Source organism: Symphalangus syndactylus, chromosome 22, assembly GCF_028878055.3.
Source record: "Symphalangus syndactylus isolate Jambi chromosome 22, NHGRI_mSymSyn1-v2.1_pri, whole genome shotgun sequence".
Lineage (NCBI taxonomy): Eukaryota > Metazoa > Chordata > Mammalia > Primates > Hylobatidae > Symphalangus > Symphalangus syndactylus.
The window spans coordinates 33258045-33279061 of record NC_072444.2 but is presented as its reverse complement, the minus strand read 5'-3'; the positions used below and the strand labels follow the sequence as shown (position 1 = coordinate 33279061).

The 21017-nt window shown below is 53.6% G+C and overlaps 2 protein-coding genes across 11 annotated transcripts in view; one reads left to right on the top strand and one right to left on the bottom strand.

Moving 5' to 3' along the window:
• Positions 1–310: 310 nt before the first annotated feature.
• WRAP73 (WD repeat containing, antisense to TP73) overlaps positions 311–21017 on the bottom strand; it is a 33751-nt gene continuing 13044 nt past the window's right edge. Inside the window, exons 1-14 of one of the 4 annotated variants that reach the window (XM_063632023.1) lie at positions 19482–20635; positions 18974–19137; positions 18258–18612; positions 15756–15908; positions 15002–15118; positions 8121–8193; positions 6338–6441; positions 5443–5529; positions 4658–4792; positions 4495–4572; positions 2940–3045; positions 1776–1901; positions 1007–1198; positions 311–659 (exon numbers count right to left, since the gene is read on the bottom strand). In XM_063632023.1, the coding sequence (XP_063488093.1) occupies positions 517–659; positions 1007–1198; positions 1776–1901; positions 2940–3045; positions 4495–4572; positions 4658–4792; positions 5443–5529; positions 6338–6441; positions 8121–8193; positions 15002–15118; positions 15756–15908; positions 18258–18326 (1383 nt within the window). In that variant the 5' untranslated portion in view covers positions 18327–18612; positions 18974–19137; positions 19482–20635 and the 3' untranslated portion in view covers positions 311–516. Of the gene's footprint in view, positions 660–1006; positions 1199–1775; positions 1902–2939; positions 3046–4494; positions 4573–4657; positions 4793–5442; positions 5530–6337; positions 6442–8120; positions 8194–15001; positions 15119–15755; positions 15909–18257; positions 18613–18973; positions 19138–19481; positions 20636–21017 lie in introns of those variants that run through there. The other 3 variants (XM_055262563.2, XM_063632025.1, XM_063632024.1) reach the window with 3 other exon arrangements.
• TP73 (tumor protein p73) overlaps positions 19622–21017 on the top strand; it is an 84098-nt gene continuing 82702 nt past the window's right edge. For 3 of the 7 annotated variants that reach the window (XM_055262559.2, XM_055262557.2, XM_055262558.2), the window contains exon 1: positions 20714–20975. The gene's annotated coding sequence lies outside the window, so the exon portion shown is untranslated. Of the gene's footprint in view, positions 19862–20713; positions 20976–21017 lie in introns of those variants that run through there. The other 4 variants (XM_055262560.2, XM_055262555.2, XM_063632019.1 and 1 more) reach the window with 3 other exon arrangements.

The window sequence follows — 21017 nt, the reverse complement described above, 5'->3', positions numbered from 1 at the left end:
CTTCCTGAGGAACTGACTCAGTTGGTCAGGGACCGGACCTGGGGGTGGCACTGCGCTCAGGTGCCAGGGCTCCCTTCCCACAGTTCAGAGCAGACCTACCATGGGGAGGCTGGGTGTGCCCCACAGAGATGCCCCCTCGTTGTCCTAACACATCCAAATAGATAACCCAGAGCAGGCTGGGTGTCTGGTAGGAGCTCCGTGACCCAGGGCTCAGTTACTGTAGGGCTGTCCATCTTCCCTAAGACTGACCAGAAACTGAAACCTAGAAAACCTGCCTGTGACCTAAACGTTTCAAGAAGAGAAGCAGTTGTATGAATCAGCAAGTATTTATTTTAAATAATAAAACTACAGTTTTATACCATACATATTTACAAAAAATGCTTTGCTATAGAAAAATAGAATTAACCACTGAATCCGGACCACCACAGATGGAGAACCTCCTGGTGAAGCTCTGTTTTTTCCCACACTGGAAACACACAGAGTAGCCCCGTTTCTGCACACGTTAGTGCACCGCTGCTACGTGTGGCCGCCCAGCTGTCTGCAGGCTGTGCCGACTGCTGCCTCCGTCTCCAGGAAGCAGAGGCAGAAGTGATCCTTACTGAGGAGGGCCATCGAGTCTCCGCTTAAATGCCAGCACAGAGAAAGCACTGCAAAGTCGCCTAGAGAGAGACAGGTGGCCAGAGGATTACAGCGGGAGAGGCCCAGATTCTGGGGGATGGGCACCCCCTTGTCCTGCAGGCCAGCACAGTGCCTGGAGTGACCCACATAGGCAGAGCCAGGGTGGAGCCCCAGAGCTGCCTCAAGTCAGGGAGATGCTGCTTCTAGCCCATAAAGCTGAGGGCAGTGGGTCCCCTGTGTGTCAGTCTTGAGGTTTACACAAAGACTCTGAGGGCAGTCTCCTGGAGTGCTGCTGGAGACAGCAGCTGGGCTTCAACAGTTCAGCCCGTGTGATGCCAGACTGCACAGAGCAAGGCTGCCATGTCCGTGGCCTTGGGGATGTGCTTACCTTCCCCAGGCACCTGCACCGACACGCAGCCCGCTGGGGACCACAGGTAGAGCCTGCTGCCTCCCGTGCAGATGGCCAGCCGCGGCTGCTGCGGGTCCCACTGAAACGCGCGCACTGGGGACAGGTGCTCGAGCACCGCGAACAGCCTCAGCTTCTGAATGTCCCAGACCCAGACGGCATTGGGGATGTTGTCTGAGGAAGGAAGGACAGGGCACCGGTGTCATCCCTGCCTGGCTCCTCTGTGTTGACCCTGCCCTTCTGCTCTGCTGTTGACACCACAGGAGGGGAGGGGAAGCAGCGGTGGGGTGGGGCGGCTCCGCCCTGCAGTCTGGGTTCAGTTGGGCCCTGCAGGGCTCCTGGCCAGGGCCAGGGTGGCCATCACGGGCTGTAAGGGGCCCAAACGTGTTTCTTTCTTTCTTTCTTTGGTGTTTCTTTTTAATTTGTTTATTATTTTTTTAGCCCTTTACAAATGGAGAAACCCTTAACAAAAGACAGGCTGCAGTGTGCCCAGCCCTGCTTTCTACTCAGCAGAGCGGAGCAAGTGAGCGGGGTGGAGGCCTCCTGACTCATGCGCGGGCCCGCAGCTGCTGCAAGACAGAAGGCCCAGCGCCTCCAAGGAGCTTCCGTGAGCACCTCAGCTACTGCAGAAACATGAAAGGAGGTGATGTGTAGGAAACCCCCAACCTGATTTTCTTTTCCAGTCGCTTCTACACCTGGGGCCGCAGGACACAGTAAGGGGTGAGACAGCACCTGCGTCAGCACAACTGACCGTTCCTTGTCGCCAGGAAGTAGCTGTCAGGACTAAATGCCAGCATTCCTATGCCGATTTTCGGGTTTGCTCTGTCAGTAACAGGTTTCAGCGTCTGTAAGGAGACTGGGACAGAGGCGATCTCATCTAGAACACCAACAGGAAGAACACGCCATCGTCACCCTTTCGGGAAGTACGCACGTGGCTGAGAGGCTGCTGTGCCTGCGTCAGGCATCGGGAACCCAGCTCCTCTGTTCAAAGGGGAGGAACGTGTGGCCCAAGGGCAGGAAGAGCTGAGCAGAGCCTGGCAGCTGCAGTGAGGGGCCTGCCCGCAAGTGCCCCGATGAGAGTGGCACCATCACCTGCCAGGCCTGACTAGGTGGGGGGTGGACCCCACGTGCCAGGGGCTGACTGGAGAGGGAAGTGGACAGGTCCCAGCTGCAATCTCAGCAGCTTCAACTCCTCGGCACTTTTCTGTCAATTACCAGCGTCTGAGTTCACAATCCCTTCCACCTCAGCAACAGTAGCCTTAGACCTTCCAGCTGTGGAAGAACCATCATCACAGCAGAAGCAGGGGCTGTGGAACAAGGACGCCCCTGGGCTCCTGGGGAGCGCCTCCTGTGTGCCAGGCTGCACCTGTCCTGACCCCCATCCTGAGCACACACCGAGCCCCGGGGTGGGCCCGTCGGCACTCGGGGCACCGTTTCCTCTACCTGCAACCTTCAGATGCCCTCGTGCCCCTGTGGGGTGGGTGCTTTTACTATGCCCATTTCAGTGATGAGGTAACAGACACATAGGAAACGCCCAGAGTCAAGAGGCTGCATCAGAACCGTGCCTCAAGCCGGAGACAGCGCTGGGGAACCCCGCCGGCCTCCAGACCCACTCTGAGCGCCACCCACGGAAAAGTGTTTCTTTGAAAAACATCACCCTTGGAGCTCCCGCTGTCAGATCCGGGTCTCCAGGGCTCATGTTCAGTAACAGAAGCCGCGCCTTCACGGCCCACTGTGCAATTCAGACCCCAGTCAACCTCCAGCCAACAGGCTGAGGGGCACGCTGGCTGGAAGCACGGAAAGGAAAAAAGTTTTGTTTTTTTTTTTAAACATAAGGAACATCTGAAGTTTATCTGGACAACGAGGAATCTTGCATTAAAAAAGGAAAACAAATGGCATCGCGTGTGCTACATACATTTACTCTCCGAGCTCGGGAGAGGGCCGGCCCCGGCCCGGGGGGGCGGGAAGGAGAGGCAGCCCAGCCCCAGCTGTGGGCTCTTCTCGGCCTCCTTATACACCACCTGAAAGACACAAGGTGGCCACGCCCGGCTCAGGACAGGGACCCGGAAGCCAAGGATGGACGTGGCAAATACCCGTGACAGCGCACGGTCAACAGGCGTGCCTGCCATGACAGCTGGTCCGGCCGCTACCAGGAGAGACGGAAACACGAACCCCGCAGTCCCGAGAGCTGAGATCACCCAGCCACCCTCTCTCGTGTCCTGCTGAGGAGCCCACCCTTTGAGACACAGGCAGCAAATATGTGCCCTGTGATTATAGACGGGAGACCACTGCAGCCACCATCATCCAGCAAGGCAGCGGGCTCGGCCTTCCCTCCGTGATAAGGAGATACAGAGAATACTTGCACCAACACAGCAGAGTCCCCAGGAGCAGCAGACACAGACCCGAGGTGGGGGCATCTGTGCCCGAGAGCCTGGCAAGCAAAGGACAGTGGCCCAGGCTCAGTGGAAGGCGGGCAGCCCCCGTGCCCCTGAAGAGCCCCAGGTAAGGGAGTCACCTGGCCTGGTTCGTGCCTTTAAAGCATGCTCTGCTGCTGTGTGGCGAAGGGATTTGGAGAATGCAGGAATCGCAGGCAAACCTTTAGGACCTGTGTGGCCAGCCCTGCTGTGGCTCATCTGTCCAGATGCCCTGGCCTCATCAGGAGGCCCCTCTGCCTGAAACACGCTTTCTGCCCAGACACCACGTGGCTCCTCAGCTCCTCCTTCTGGTCTTCACTTAAACACCCCTCCAGGATGCCTCCCCGGCAGTGGCTGATCTGGCACACACAGCCCTAGCCACTCACTGGCCTCTTCATCGAATCCAAGCCGCCTTTCACTCAGCTCTGTCAGTTACAGGTCAACACCAGGAGGGCAGCATTTGTCTCCGGCTCCCAGCGCAGTGCCCACTGCACACATGGGTGCGTGGCCCACTCCTCGGGGCCTTTGCACTTCCTGTTCCCTTGACCTGGAACGCTCCCTCCCCGAACCCCTGATCACTGGTGCAGTGTCTGTGCCTGCGATCCCTCACTGGTGGCCACTCCCTGCCACCCCGGGGAGACACACAGCTCTCCAGCCGCACTCTGTAGGTGCAGGGGTCTGTCTGTTCTTCTCTGGCTGCAGCCCAGAGCACAGTGCCTGGCACAACAGATGCTCAGTGTTTGGGGGCAGGAGACCCTGGCCACTCTGTACAGCACAGGGATCCGCATCCAGACAGACCACGGAAACAACTGGACTGGGGTGGCGGCGACAGAGGACAGGCCAGGGCAAGGCCCACTTCAGACCCTTTGGGCAGCGTGGAGGAGGAACAAAGGCCAGGGCAGGGCCAGACGCGTGAAATGTCACAGTAGCAAGTTTACGGTGATGGAAGTGCCCGGTTAAATAATAAACCACAATTGAGAAAGCAAAGTGAAGGCGCAGTTTCCCACCACCCTCCCCAACAGCCTGCTCAGGCAGAAACACGTGTTCCAGACTTACTATCTTGGGATTATTAATGGTTGCGGGATGCCCAAACTCCGTGATCATTTTCCAAGTCACGTGATTAAGGATGCGCACCTGAGGAAGGAAGCCACGCACAGGTGAGGCAGGGCCTGGCCGGCTGGGCGCTCGGACTTCCTGAGTGCCCTGCACTGGTTCCCACCTTTCCATCGTAGCTCCCAACTGCCAGGAACTGACTGCTGGGACTCCAGGCCACAGACTTGATGCCCAGGGACCACTCGTAAGCGCTGTATGCGGACAACAACCGACCGTCCAATGAGTACAGCAGAATCTTGTACTGCAGACGAGACATTTCAGTTAATGAAGAATACGTCCCATTCACCGGGAACACACTACAGACGTGAGTGCCGCAGAGTGACATTGCTGCAGACAGCACAAAGCTGGCAGGACTGTCCACATGGCCGTGGAAAAGCTGGAACTGCCAGCTAGAACTGAGATAGTCACTGGAGAGGCAGTAAGAGCATGAGGAAAAAGGGGAAATTGGGAGGTCAACCTAATGGCTCGCTGATAAAAGTTCAACTCGGCCGGGCACCGTGGCTCACACCTATAATCCCAGCACTTCGGGAGGCCGAAGCTGGCAGATCACTTGAACTCAGAAGTTCAAGAGCAGTCTGGGCAACATGGTGAAACCCCATCTCTACAAAGAATACAAAAATTATCCGGGCATCATGGTGCACGCTTGTGGTCCCAGCGACTGGGGAGGCTGAGGTGGGAGGATCACTTGAGCCCAGGAGGTCGAGGCTGCAGTGAACCGTGATCACACCACTGCAATCCAGCCTGGGTGACAGAGCAAGACTCTGTCTTTTAAAAGAAAGCTCAACTTGTTATCTGAAATAAGATAGAGCTAACTATATTGCAGCATTCAGAAAGCATGAAATTCCGGGAAAAGCTCTCAAAAGCAAACATGTCACCTGGTCATCTTCATACCTCCAAGCAGGTGTCCCACACTGCCAGCACACAGCCGTTTGGGGCCCACTCAATCCCTGTGAGATCCTGGGTGTCCGTATCAAAATGCTTCCAAAGGAAGGGGGGAAACATTAAATTTGGAAAATATTTTCGTAAATAAATAATTGCATTTATAACTGATGTTCTTAACGCACTTAATTTTCTTATATAGAAACTGACAAAATCTCAACAGCTCTATCCTGGAAATGCATGAAATCCCTGTAGAGCTGCTGCTGGGGCTGCACCCCCAACAGATGCCAGCATCAGTGCCTGGCCAGCCCACGAGGGCGGCTTGGTCTCCCCGCGCCTGCACTCATGTGCACTCTCCCCTCTCACCTTTCCTTGCCTAGCAAGGCTCACTCCTTTAGACCCAGCTCAGACAAGTCCCTTCCAGAGCGCTGCCTAGATCCTGGCTTCTGTGCTCTGACAGCATTCCAGAGGTCACTCTACCTTAATGATGGATTGTGCTGGAATCATGTTCACATGTCTGCTGTGGAAGCAGTGTCCTCTGTGCCTGGGCACCTGGCAGAGCGCCCTGCCTAACGCAGGCCCTCAGTCAAGGTGAACTTCCACGTCCCCCCACGCCCCATGTGGCACACACATGCACAAACACCATCGCACAGGATAAGGGAAAGGGCTCAAATGTGACAGCATATTCACTTTTAAAACACCTGGGCATGCGTCCTTTTCACCAAGTCTCCTGAACACACAACCAGATGCCACTGGAAGCGATTCACAGCGCACGTGCCCTTTGTTAATACAACATCACCTTGCTCCATATCCTACCAAAGATCCCCTGGAATCTGGAGAAGGATCTACTTCACTCGATCCCTCCAGTCAGCAGGACAACTTGATTCCAGCCTGGGGGACGCCTTACCCGCAGGAGCTGCCAATCACTGCAGACGAAGATGCTCACGTAATCTTTGCAGTCGCGCCGTTCTGCCAGCGCCATGTAGCGGCCGTCCCTGGTGAAGGTGATTCCTGCGGGAAGAGGCAAATGCACTGAAATCAAGCGGCCACAAAATCAAGCAAGAGAAACCACAGTAGTAATTCACAAGGAAGGAGGAGGAAAAGAAAGCAGAGGTGAAAAGAAGGGACATGGTACAACACCGAGCACTGCTCCTCAGACAGACGAGAACATTCTAGCGCAGAGGAGAAACCCCAAGGCACTGTGGCTTCACCCCTCACAACACAGTGTGTGCTGGGGGAGGGCTGTACACACACGAGCCAGTTTGCAAGGCTCTGTCAAAAATACCGAGTGATGTGACCTCTGATTAATCACAAGTATGAGTGAGAAACACAAGGCCTTCGGGTTCCCCCATGTCTAAGCTGCGGGACACCCGGGCTATCTCCAGCTAGGCCAAAGGCGGCTGGTTCCTACCATGTTTATTTTACCTTTGAATTTAATTATTTGGAAGAAGTAAACTGAAGATGACAATGTGTGGCCAGGCATGGTGGCTCACACCTGTAATCCCAGCAATTTGGGAGACTGAAGCAGGTGAATTGCTTGAGCCTAGGAGTTTGAAAGGAGCCTGGACAACCTGGTGAAACCTGTCTCTGCAGAATATCAGCCGGGTGTGGTGGTGTGTGCCTGTAGTCCCAGCTACTCAGGAGGCTGAGGTTAGAGGATCACTCAAGCCCAGGAGGTCGAGGCTGCACTGAGCTGTGATCATGTCACTGCACTCCAGCCTGGATGACAGAGCAAGACCCTGTCTCAAAAAAGTAATAAGATGAAAATGTGGAAGCAACTTTAGTTGAAAATGTTAAACTCTTATTTTCCAGTTCTGTATTAGCTTAAAAAGCCCTAGGCCAGAATTCATCATTCATGAATGAAGAGAATACCTCAAATGACAAAACCATGGTGTTCACTCCTATCAAGAGATGTGTATCTCATCTGGAGGGACGCTACTATTCCAACTATAAGAATAAAAAATAAGAGTGTGATTGCACTGCATTCAAATGCAATTTCCAAACCGCTGGCAGCAATGGAGAAAAATGAAAGCATCATTCCAACGGTGTATGTTTCATTCCGCGAAAGACAGTGCGGTGTCATCCAGGACTCAGGAGTGGCGCCTCCCACTAGCTCTGTGTGGTCCAGTTAGACGTGCTGGCGGTGGGCCACCCTGCGCCAGCCCCCTTTCTTCCAGATGGCTCACAGGCTTCCACAAGGAAGGGACACTGGTCACATATCCCTCTGGAATGTCCAGAGATGATGAGCAAGACCTCCCCCTTTTGCAGAGATCACATTTAGTCCACAGAAGAGAGAAAGCTCAGAACTGGATGCCTGAGGTGGGCCTCTCGACAGGCATCGGCTGGAAGGGGTCTGAATGCCCAGCTCTGCCACCAAGGTCAAGGGGACTGGCATCAATGCCACTGTTCTTCCACGTCTTAGGCCACATTGTCTTGAGTCACTGTAGTCATGTTTTAAAAGGGGACTCTTGCCTTTTTGAGACACATACGGAAATATTTACAGATGAAGTATGAGGAGACCTAAGGTCTACTTTAAAAGAGCCCAAGGGGGTGGGGTGGGTATAGAGAAAAAAAGGTTGGCTATGTGTTGATATGCTGTTGAAGCTACTTCTGCCTCTTTGAAACTTCCCATGACAAAAATGTCAAACAGCTGCAAAGAAATGGCTTTTGCGTAGCTCCGATCGACTCACCCTGCAGACAAGCTTTCGGGTATTTGATGTAAGATACGGATTTTGTGCACAAGGACCAGACGGTTATCCGCAGCTGTTGGGGGAAAGGCGAAAGAGAAAGGAAACACTTCTTTAGCATCATCAGAGACTGTCTCAATCCTCAACCCGCCCACGCGTCCCCAAGCACAGGCCTGACTGCTGGAGTGGATCTATCAGGACCTGGGGGATGCCTGCCCTCCTACCAGAATATTCAAATGCGTATTTTACTGTGGTTACGGTAAATTTAGTGTTCTTGGTTTTCTGTTGCTGTTGTTTTATACCAATATTGAGTGACACAAAGTTAAATCTAAGTGCATTTTCATTAGCTTTTTCAAAGTGACCACAGGTTGCATGTTATAATAACCCAGAGTTACTTAGAGAAAAATCTTGATCTAGAAACTACCACGGGTTCAGTCTCCTTTATGGGAAGACAGAGAATGTGGAGATTGGATGCAGCCACTCCGGGGCTCACCAGGTGGCTGTGAGCCTGCATCTGCAGCCCTGAGGCAGGAGCAGCCACTCAACACCCAAGAAGGTGGCCGCCCGCCTCCTGCGTGTGCTTGCTGGCCTGGCTGCATCTGCAGAGGGTTCTAGAACATGCGCTGCTGGACTGTCCACTTTTCCACCCCTTTCCCTGACTCAGGGAGCTGAGAGCTGACTAGGCTGGCACAGTGAGGCCAAAAGATGATTTCCTAACCAGGCTGACGAGGGCGTACCTGCTGAGGGAGAGGCAGTGGGTGGTCTGGCCCTCCCCGTGGCAGCGCCACGGGACTTCCAGGGCTGCTGTGTCCCTCCACCTGCATTTCCCACTGAGACCCTGTGGAGCCTACCAGGGAATCATCTTGCTTCCCACATACCCGGCCCACTGATGAATCTGGTAGTTAACTGAAATGTGGCCCAGGTGCGGGGACACAAGGTGCGGGGACAGGGCTGCGTGGCTCTGTGCAGGGTGGGGTGCTGACTGCCAGCTCCGTGTGTGGGGACACAGGGCTGCGCAGCGCCATGCAGGGTGGGGTGCTGACTGCCAGCTCCAGCTGTGTCAGGCAGGGGTCCTTGCTGAGGATGAGACCCGGGGTGGGGGACTGCCTCCAGCAACGTAAGTGGAGCTGCAGCGTGTGGAGCGCTGCGTGTCCACAGTGTCACTCCTGCAAACGCTGCCAGGTTTTCAGTACAGGATATTAACAAATGAATTTAAATGTCTACGCATCATCTCTTCTTACAAGAGAAAAGAAAATCCGATGTCTGTAATTGTGTCGCCCAACAACATACACAGCGTTCAGGAGAGAAGTCCTGAACACACAGGTAGTGGATCAACGAGCTCCAGGGGTCACCGTGGCAGCACGGAAGGGCTCCTGGGCTGATGCTGAACCCGAAACACACTGGCCGTTCTGGGGACCACAGGGCAGGGCTCCTGTGCTGACGCTGAACCTGAAACACACTGGCTGTTCTGGGGACTACAGGGCAGGGCTCCTGTGCGGTGCTGAACCTGAAACACACTAGCTGTTCTGGGGACCACAGGGCAGGGCTCCTGTGCGGTGCTGAACCTGAAACACACTAGCTGTTCTGGGGACCACAGGGCAGGGCTCCTGTGCGGTGCTGAACCTGAAACACACTAGCTGTTCTGGGGACCACAGGGCAGGGCTCCTGTGCTGACGCTGAACCCGAAACACACTGGCTGTTCTGGGGGACCATGCCTCGGAACTCCAGCTGGACAGAGCACTTGCTCCTCTAACAGCTCTGCAAGCTGAGGCCAAGGAGGGCACTGGGGCCTGAGCGAGGAAGCCTGCCACTTCCCACCAGCGTGTCTGAGGCTGAAACCTTGCCTGAGCCCCTTAGTATCAGCAGGGCGGGGTGGAGCGCCCCAGGCTCTCAGCATCAGCAGGGCGGGGTGGAGCGCCCCAGGCTCTCAGCATCAGCAGTGCGGGGTGGAGTGCCCCAGGCTCTCAGCATCAGCAGAGCGGGATGGAGCGCCCCAGGCTCTCAGCATCAGGAGCGTCCTTGTGCCACTGGGGCAGAAACCCACCCTCCAGAGCCCACTGCAGAGTCACAGGAGAAAAGCGCATCTCCCACCCGTGGCCCTGCATCCCTGGGGGGTGCGCCTGGCTGAGGCTCCCCACTCAGGCACACCTTAGGAAACACACGGAGCACTTTCAGCCTGATTTTTACCTTCGTCTCACAAAAACAAAGAAACAAAAACCTTTAAAAGATAACTGTTTGCAACTTATAAAAACCCAATTAAGAAAAAAAGATAGTTAAATATACACCTTCATCAGCGCTGTTACCTTCCACTGACCACTGGAGAAGCCAGCGGAGGAGACCCGTGGGATGGGCTCCACAGCACTCAGCAGCAGGAAGAAAGGACCAGAGGGATCCACACCATGACCCAGCGCACTCAGGAGGGAAGGAAGAGGCCGCTGATCCATGCTACGATCCAGTGTGCTGAAGACGGAAGGAACGGGCCACTGATCCACACCACAACTCAGCATGCTCAGGGTGACAGGAATGGGCCACGGATCCAGGCCATGACCCAGCCCGCTCAAGATGGGAGGAACAGGCCACTGATCCATGCCACAACCCAGCACTCTCTCCACGCCATGACCCAGCACTCTCAAGATGGAGGAACGGGCCACCGATCCACGCCACGACCCAGCACACTCAAAACCAGCAGGACGCCAGGGGAAAGGAAGCAGACGCACAGCTCCATGCACCATGGCTCTGTGCAGATGGGATTCCGAGTAGGCAGTGCTGCTCACCCCGCAGCAGGCACCGGCTGCCGGACACAGGTGGGAGATGGACTGGGCACAAGGGGCACGAGGAGCCCTGTACCACGGGGTGAACAGTCTTGGTCCTGATCGTGGTGGCAACGATGTGCAAACTGACTCACTCAACTGTACTCTTAAAGGGGGTGAATTCTATTGCTTATAAATTGTTTTAATTGCCTTTACTCAGATATAATAAAAAGTTTTCAGTCTGGATATATTTTTAAAGCTATAGACTATTTACAACATACACACTCAAGTTTAAGGATGCAGAAATGTAGAAAGTAAAAGGATAGAAAAAGACTTATCAAGAAAATCCTAACCAAGAGAAAGGTGGCACTGCCGCATTCATACCGGATAAATCAGACTCTGAAACAAAAAGAACCGTGAGACATAAAGAGGAATGCTTTACAACAAAAGGCCTGGGCCACTGCGAAATCATGAAAACTGCTTCACTAGGAAATCTGTTTACAAACAGTTAAAAGTTTGTATGCAGCTAACAACAAAGTCTCAAAAATACATTTAAAAATCTGGCAGAGCCGGGCGCACTGTTGTGCACCTGTAATGCCAGCTATACAGGAGGCTGGGAAGGAAGGATTGCTTGAGTTTAGGAGCTCAAGACCAGCCTGGGAAACAAAGGGAGACCCCACCTCTACAAAAAAATTGTTTTTAAAAAATCTGACAGACTACAAGAGCAATGAAGAGGAATGAGTCCTATCAGATATTGAAACATACTACAGAACCTCAATAATGTAGACAGTGTGGTGTTGGCACATACATGGACCAACAGTGGACCGGAATGGAAACCAGAAACGATCTTGCAGGTATAATGGGATTGAGTTCCTGCTACAGCTGGTGAAGATAGTCTTCTAAATAAATGCTGCTGGGAGCTGGGCACGGTGGCTCACACCTGTAATCCCAGCACTTTGGGAGGCCAAGGCAGACAGATCAACTGAGGTCGAGAGTTTGAGACCAGCCTGACCAACATGAGAAACCCCCATCTCTACTAAAAATACAAAATTAGCCAGGCGTGGTGGCGCATGCCTGTAATCCCAGCTACTCGGGAGGCTGAGGCAGGGAAATTGCTGGAACCCGGGAGGCGGAGGTTGCGGCGAGCCTGGATCGCACCATTGCACTCCAGCCTGGGGGACAAGAGTGAAACTCCATCTCAAAAAAAAAAAAAAAAAAATGCTGCTGGGAAAAGGTAGAAATGGATTCAGACCCCACACCATGCCCCACCACGTGAACCTGCTTCATTTAAATGGAGCATGTGTGAGCGTGTGTGTGAGCGTCTGTGTGTAATGAAACAAGACAGGAAGGCACTCAACCTCACCAAGAATTAGGGAAACGCAAACTAAATCCAAACTGCAGTATCATTTAGTCGCCTGGATGGAATCATTGTAATCCTGCCACAAAAGCCTTGGCAAATGAAACCTCTCCGTCTGCTACGGCCAAGCAAGGCTCTCCTAGAGAGGCTCTCTGGATATGTGCCCAGGAGACGTGGACAACACATTCACAGCCACACAATCCGTGGCGACACACACGTCCAGCAGGCAAGGACTGAATGGCGTTCCTCATGAGGGAGGGAAGGCCCAGCGATGCCTGTCAACAAGGAGGAGTCTAAAAGCAGTGACAGGGAAAAGCAACAGCAGAGACTGCAAAGTACATGCCCCTATAAATCAACTTTACACTGCACACCAAGCAATGTGGTGTTTAGACACATCTATACAGTGAGACTCGAGAACAGTGAGGATGTGATTCATCCCAGACGCGAGGCAAAGGTGCCCTTGGGTGGGGAGGGCATTGCTACTAGGGAGAGCAGGGCTCTGAAAGTGTGGTGGTGTTCCGCTGCAGGCCTAGGGGTGAGCCGCTTTTGATGACTCACTGAACCTCGTCTAAAGGGTGCAAGCTTGCCTTTTCACGTTAAAGTGCAAGAGGCAGGGACGTCTCTCATGCTCCACAGCACCCTCACGTGGGGTAGTGCCTTCGGAAGGGGACCCAGTAGCCCCGCTAAGCCCCGGACATAGGGTTGCGCCTTCGGAAGGGGACCCAGTGGCCCCACTAATCCTCGGAGAACGGGCCTGGTCCTCGCTCTTGTGAATGAGACTGATGGGCGGTGCCCGCAGCTCACTTCCTGGCCAGCACATCTGGAATTCCGGTTTTGTTTCCTCACTTGCAACCATTTAAGTTCGCATGCAAAATTGGAGACACATTTTGATATCTTGGTCAAGATGCCCCGTGCCACGAGGTTACTGGTCCTCGTCCACCACCTGGTCTTAACGTTTCCTCTAAGGCCACCAGCAAAGTGGTCATGACCTTAGTCTTAGATTGAACAACGTCATCTAAATGTACTCTATGAAAGATCAGTTTGTTCTGTAGCAAAGGTGTTTTCAATATTGGTGTGTGTGACATGGGATGCTCAACAAAACCAGGCTTTAATACATCTTTTAAGGTTTCTAAACTCTACAGATGGTAGTTTTCCTTCTGGACCATGTAATAAGATAATTCAACAAGGCTGACCCCATGCTGTGAGCCCTTCTCGAGGTCAGATTTGGGCCCAAAGTATTACAGGCCTGAAGACTGTTAGACACGGCTGCATGAAAAGCTCAAATTATCCTCTCTGAAACACTCAGGCCGAAAGTGCCTTCCAATGTCAATACATAGTGCAGAGACATTGGTGGGCCTTTGTTTCCTGTCTTATTCTCTGACAGCCCATAATAGCAGACATTAGATTTAGAATATTTTTTAAAATTGAAACTGAAAAATATGTAAAGCCATCCAGCCATCCGAAGCAGTTGATTCAGCAACCCTCATGGCTGGATAAAACTTTATCCCAGCCGATGCCAGCTTGAAAAAAGCCGAATGAAATCCTGCAGAGCGTCTGCAGCCACACGCTGCGAGAAATCCTCCCAGGTGCCATCATCTATGTGGTGCGCGAGGCGCAGCGGGATGGGCGGGTTGCTGCGTGGTGTGCGCGGCGCAGCGGGATGGGCGGGTTGCCGAGGTGCAGCCGGCAGCCCACACAGCTATGAGCACTCAGTGGACTTGGGCCCAAACACTGGGATCTAACCCCATCAGAAAAGCACATTATTAAAGGGATTCGTGCATTTTTCTGTATATTAAAAAGACACTGCGGCACCAAAGACCTGGTATCTAAACACTTGACATATGCCTAATTTTAACTTAAAATGCAGTCTCCTGTCCCAGATCCCTCTGATTTATTCTCGGATGTCAACATTCCCCTCCGCACTGAGCTCAGCACGGAGGCTGGTGTGCGGTACATACAGCAGGTGAATGGGCGGCTGCCGACCGCCCCGAGCCACCCCGCCTACCAGGCTCCTGAAGGAAAGGTGCGAGCCGGCCCATATCACTGCGCATTTTCTATTGCTGAATTAAAGGGACTGCTGAAATCCTAAAAAATCTAAATTAAGATTTTTAAAATGTTTTTTCTTCAAAGCTGGACAAAAGATCAGACAATAATACTTCGTGGCTTATAATATTCTGACCTAAAATATACACACCACTATATACGCTCCCCGGCTCCCGTCCAACCCCGCCAATCTATCAGCCACTCAGGAGCCACCTCAGTCATCAGACCCAGGGCAGCAGACAGTGCCTGTGTTCACGACACCCTTATCTGACTCAATAACAGCCCCAGGCACGGGCAGTGGTTCTCGCAATCTGGATACGCCAAAGAGAAGCCGCAAAGTGCTTCCTTTAAATGAGAAGCTGAAAGTTCTTGACGCAACAAGGAAAGAAAAAATCCTATGCTGAGGTTGTTGCTAAGATCTTCGGTAAGACCAAATCTTCCATCCATGCAATTATAAACAGTATATTGTTATCCTTGTTCTACACTATTATTGTTGCTAATCTCTTACTGTATCAATTTATAAATTAAATGTATCACAGGTATGCTGTATAGGAAAAAACACAGGAAATACAGGGTTTGGTACGATCTGAATCCCCTGGTGGTCTTAGAATGCATCCCCTGAGGGTAAGAGGAGACTAGCATACTCCAAACACACCCCCTCACACTCCCCAGCTGTTTCGGGAGCAGAGGACAGGATCACATGGCCAATAAGTTGTCTTGGGGCTGACACTTACATGGAATTCCGTGGTGTTGAGAATGTGGCGTCCGTCGGGGCTCCAGCACGAGGCCACCAGCCCGGCTGAGCCCTCGTCTATTTTGCAGTGCCATTCGGGCTGCTCTAAAGACCAGACCTGGATTGAGAGAAGAAAGAAACACCCAAGTGCAAACCCATCAGCACCGAGAGACAGCGAGGCCTTGCCGAGAGACAGCTCGCTCAAAACCAGCAGAGACCCGACCGCACAGGGTGTCTTCAAACTCATCAGCAGTCAACAGCGAAGCCTCGCCGAGAGACAACTCCCTTAAAACCAACGGAGACCCGATCGCACAGGGTGTCTTTTAGAACCTTTCATGATGAAGGGCTGGTGCTGGATTCCACTGTAAAAGTAAGCCACGCTTCTTGGTGATTTCATTTCGTTGTGGTTTTAAAACGGTTTATTCACACTGTGATTCCTAAGACCTCATTTAGTTAGGCTTTGGATACATAAGAAAACACGACTTCTTAGGACTTCCTGAAACACACCACGTTCGAGTGGCTAGATTGCTGTCAACACCTCCGTTTCTCAACTATATTGCTTAGAAATTAAGACTACATTAGAGTTTCGTTAGTTTAAATGTTTTTAAACTTTAGAGAACATTATAATTTCAAAAGAAAACTGGCTTTGAGCTGCACGGACTTTTTTTTCAAACTAGAAAGGCACAGAAGAAAACCCCTCCCTCCCAGTGGCCCTCGGAAGGTGTCCAGATTCTAAGCCACGCGGCAGCACACACCTGCACCAGCCCTCGCTTGTACATGGCGCACAGGATAAAGAGCGAGTCTGCCGACCACTCGATGTGCTGGATCTGGTCTAGGCACGTGTACAGCTGAAGGATCTGAAGGGTGTTCACATCCCGAACCACTAAGCGGTACTGGACACAGGAAGCCTAAAAAATATGAGAAAGCAAGCACCTGACATTCTTCACTCCAAAAGACGGGGGCCTTCAGAACGCTAGTGCCCCAGCCTTCAGTGACTGTGGCCTTCTCTCCTGCCAGAGGTTTCATGTCTAGATCACCAGTGACATCCCCAGCCCCTTAAGATCAGTTCAGTTCATACAAGGGTAATGTTGAAATATACAAGCCAGGTTTTAAAATTGCTATACTCTATTGTAAAGTATAAAAGTATGTTTTAACTCGCTACTTAAAGCTTTAAGACATTTTTAAGTCCCTTCTTATCTGTATGTTAAAAACTAAACTTAAATGGGAAGTAGCATTGGGAGAAAGCTCTTCTGTGAACTAATAACCAAAATCCTCTCCTAGTTTTATAAACACTTTTGGACAATTTCCTCAAATTTATAAAGGGTGAGAATTGAGGCTTCACAGACGACAACGAAAATGGCAAGGAACGCGTCAATCTTCTTATGTAGTGCCGAACTCAGAGCCAAAACAACAGAAGATCAAAAGACAGGCTTTCACTTCTGCACACGTAAAGACGCTTCACAAATGCTCATTTATCTCCATTAACCTATTCCTAACACGAAACAGGAAATGTTTGTGTTAGTACTATTTTCTTAAAGATAGTTTCTTCTTGTCCATATTTGTTCATTATGTCCCTATCCAAGCAAACAATTTCAAGTATAAATAACGCCTGAGTAGTCACCTGCTGAATGTATATTATACTACAGTTTAAAGATCAAGAACTGATGTTTAAATGTTAACTGCTTCGTTAGTTTTACTTATCAAGATCAAAGTAGTTTGTGTTTTATGAACTGATATCAAAAAAGAAAGCCACATTAGTTTTCCATGGGAAAAAAGAGAGACAGGCGGGTGACTGCAGATTGGAACAAGGAGCTACCGCAGCACTTACTTTCTCACACTGTAGCTTTGAAAACTGTGATCAGTTACAGTGAATTCCTTATGAAATGGAATATTTTTACCAACACCTTCAGGAACCATATAAACTCTACTGCAAGATATGAAAACTAGAAACATGGACCTGCTCTCCCCAGTCAGTCCTCAGGGCTTTCAAGAAGATGATTCCAGTAACAGATCATTACCAAGCGTTTCAGGGTATTTTGACCAGAGTGTACAAGCCGGAAAATACACCCAAGTTAGGCAAGCAGATGTAATCTTTCTCCTTATAATTCACTGAAATTTTCATAAATGGTAAAAACAAAAAACAAACCTCTCATTTAATTGAGGAGGGGGGCACACTGAAAAATATACCAAGGCTGAGATGCCATTTAAACTAATGAGGTTTTCTGTTTTGTAGCTGATGCTATTTTATGTGATTTGGAATAAAACCTCCCTGAAGAGGTGAAAAACGTAATTTGAGAGTTAAACTCTCAAAAGCTAGACAGAGCACAGGAATGTCAGGAGAGGCAAAACCTGAAAAAGCATCCTGACGCATCAGTCAGTTAGTAGAGGTGGTGGATAAGGAAAATGAAGTCCACTTTTTAGGAGGCATGTTTCTTCTTAGTGGCTTTCCAATGCCAATTGTCCCCCTCTTCTGAGGACATACGTACTAGGCATCCGGGTTATCCCTCTCTTCTGAGGATATACACTACTAGGCATCCAGGTACATACACTGTATGTTTTGAAGCTTAAAGTTATAGCTCTGTGATTTAAGCACCTTTCTGCCACCCATGGAACGAAGACCTCAAATCCCAGCCATGAGGACAACTATTTCCTTACCTGGGGATAGAATACTAGTATTTAAATCATTTATACGGCATGTGGTAGAGGAGAAGAGAATTAGAAGAGAAGTAGAGATGACAAAGTAGCCACACCACTTACCAGTTTACAGGCAACAGAATGACCAATTTGCCTTTTGTGACAAAATAACAACAAAGAGCCGACATCTCCTATACCCTCACCTGTGTGCAGTCGGCACTGCCGATACCCACCTTTCCAAGGGCACCTCCCCAGACCCCCCACCTGTCTAGGGTATCTTCCTGGGTCCCGCACCTGCCCGGGCACCTGCCGGGGTCCTGCACCTGTCCGGTCCCCATACCTGCTTGGGGTACCTGCCTGGGCCCTGCACCTGCTTGGGGCACCTCCCGGGGCCCTCCACCTGTCTAGGGTATCTTCCTGGGTCCCGCACCTGTCTGGGGCACTTGCTCAGACCCTGCACCTGCCCCGGGTACCTGCCCGGGCCCCGCACCTGTCCGGGCAGCGCACCTGCAGGATCCCCAAGCTGCCTCCACCCCTGGGCCACGCGGCCGCCCCCGGCCCTGCCCGCTGGGGACGCCGGCACCGAGGATGTCCTGCCCGTGGCCCAGGTCCCCGCCGCTCACCAGGTACTTGCCGTCCGGGGAGAACTTGCAGAGTAAGCTGGAGAGCTTGAACACCTCGGAGAAATTCATGGCCGCTGCCTGCCGCGGGCGCCACCCTGCGCCCGAAAACCCGCGGGACCCCTGGGCGCGCAGCAGTCTGCAACAGCCGACGCCGGCCTCCGAGGCCGGAAGTCAGGAGGCGGAAGTGAACTTCAGCCTATCAGCGCCGCCGGCGGCCGCGCGGCATTGTGGGGCTTGTAGTTCTTGTACCGCCGGACTTTAAAGGAAACGCCCACGTTTCTTCCGACCAGGGATTTCCGACCAAGAACCTTACCTCAAAGGCCGGGAGGCCTTTGAGCACCTCCAGCTAGGGCTGCTGATAAAAATGTAGAAAGCATAGTAAAATTTGAATTTCAGATTCACAACAAATCGTTTTCTAGTTATAAGTATGTTCCCAAATATTGCACGGGACATGCTAATAAAGAAAAATTACTCGCTAATCTGAAATTCAAATTTAATTGGGCGACCTGTGTGTCTGCGTGTGTATACACATGCATATATATTTATATTTACATGTAAATGTATGTTTACATGTAAATATATGTTTGCCTACAAATATATCTTTAATAAGTAATACGGTGCCTGTCGCACATGTATTATATCGTGTATGTAATGTATAAGTATTTATTTCGTTTGCTTGGGGTTTTGTTTGCTTTGGCTGAGTCCGACCCACCTACCTGCCGCCTGGCCCTTGCCTCACGCTCCAGTGCCACTGAGATCAAGGAGAGAACGAATTTGCCGCTGACCGGGCAGAGCGAGCGCGTGGATCGCGGGCACCGCCCGTTCATCACCCCCGCGCATCTGGGCTGGCACCGGTAGAAGAATCGTGCGGGTCCGGGACCTGGGGACCCAGAGGGAGCGAGTTCCTGTGCAGGCGCTCGCTCCGCAGGTTTCTCAGGCTCAGGGGCTTGCCTCGTTCTCTCCCCCACTCCGGACCCCGGTCCTCTTCCCTAGACAGCGGCCCCCTCTACCCCTGGCTCTCGCAGGCCGCTAGTAGTCTGCGCCAGGCCCCGCCGGCGCCTCTAGGGCCCCCCAGATCGCGCAGACCCTGACATCCCCGCCTGGCCCTGGGTTCTGGGAGCTGAGAGCCGGCCAGGGTCCTGCTAGTACCTCTGGGCGCCCAGCCTCGGGTCTGCTCCCCGCGGACGCCCCAACCTCCCCGGCCGAATGGATGGTGGTACGCACGCGTCCTACTCCGGCGGTGCCGGCCTTTTCTGTTGTCAAAACTAGACCCAAACCCCTGCGTGGGATTCGTCTTTGGGTCCCCACCCCGTGCGTCCAGCAAACAGTGGGTGAGCCATAAAGATGTGCGAAGTCAGCCGCACTCTCCCGGTCCGGCGCGGACCCGCTGCGGCCAGAGAACCCAGTCTGCGCCAGCCCGGCTCGCTCGCGACGCCACGGGCTTCACTGACGCGAACTTCCAAGACGTGGGGGTCACCATGGGCAGAGGACATCGATTCGGAGCCATATCACGGGCCCAATTAGCATCAGACCATAAGCAGCGCCGCCGCTGAGAGCCGCTCGGAACTCGCCCAGCATGTCCGGTCCCCTAGCCAGGGCCTGGTGTAAGTGGTCGAGGGCCCTGGAAGCCCCGCTGGCCTAGGAAGAGCAGGTGGGCGGGGCGGCGGGTGTCGCCGGCCGGTACAGAGCCTCGGCCTGACCTAGCGCAGGTCTGGTGCGCGCAGAGAGCAACTCCAAGCGCACCGACGCCCGCGAGCTCCTTCCAAACACCGAAGGGGATCCAGAGCCCGAGCCCACAGGCGGCGGCCGGGGGAGGGAGCAGGGTGCTGGCCGCTGCCCGGGAGTGTTCGCGTCCTGAGTGACCCCTGGAAGGACGTGGGGCCCAAACTCCGGCTGGGGTTGGGAGAGCAGCCCCCAGAGGCTCTCCGCGGGATCCTCTGCCGGGCGGGACCGCAGCTCCACCGGAGGAGTGGGTGGCAAGCCCTGCTTGGCGGAAAGCAGCCGTTCCCCTCCTCCCGGGCCTGGGGCGGCGCCTCTCACCCCTGTTCTCCGCCCCCACCCCTGTTCCTGGCCGGCCACATCCCCTGCCCCTTGGATTCCAAGCGCCCCGCGAGCCGAGGGGCCCAGCGCCAGTGGCGGCGGCCGGGAGAGACCCGGGTGTCGGGAAAGATGGGCCGTCTGGGGGACAGCAAGGAGTCCGGGGTAAACGCAGGCGTCGGGCGCAGAGTCGGCGCCGGCGTCCCCAGCCCTGCCGAAGATCGCGGTCGGGTCTGGCCCGCGGGAGGGGCCCTGGCGCGGGATCTGCTTCGGCCCTGCGTGGGCGGCCTCGCCCTCGCCGGGCTCTGCAGGGGCAACGCGCGCCAAACGGCGGCGGGAAGGAGGCGGGGCGGAGCGCGCCCGGGACCCCGACTTGGACGCGGCCAGCTGGGGAGGCGGAGCGCCGGGAGGAGACCTTGGCCCCGCCGCGACTCGGTGGCCCGCGCTGCCTTCCCGCGCGCCGGGCTAAAAAGGCGCTAACGCCCGCGGCCGCCTACTCCCCGCGGCGCCTCCCCTCCCCGCGCCCATATAACCCGCCTCCGGGCCGGGCCGCCCGCCCTGCCTCCCCGCCCGCGCACCCGCCCGGAGGCTAGCGCGCCCGCGAAGGGGACGCAGCTAAGCCGGGGCCCGCGCCAGGCCGGCCGGGACGGACGCCGATGCCCGGGGCTGCGACGGCTGCAGGTAGGAGGCCCAGGGCCGGGGCGCGGTTCGGCTCCGCGGGCC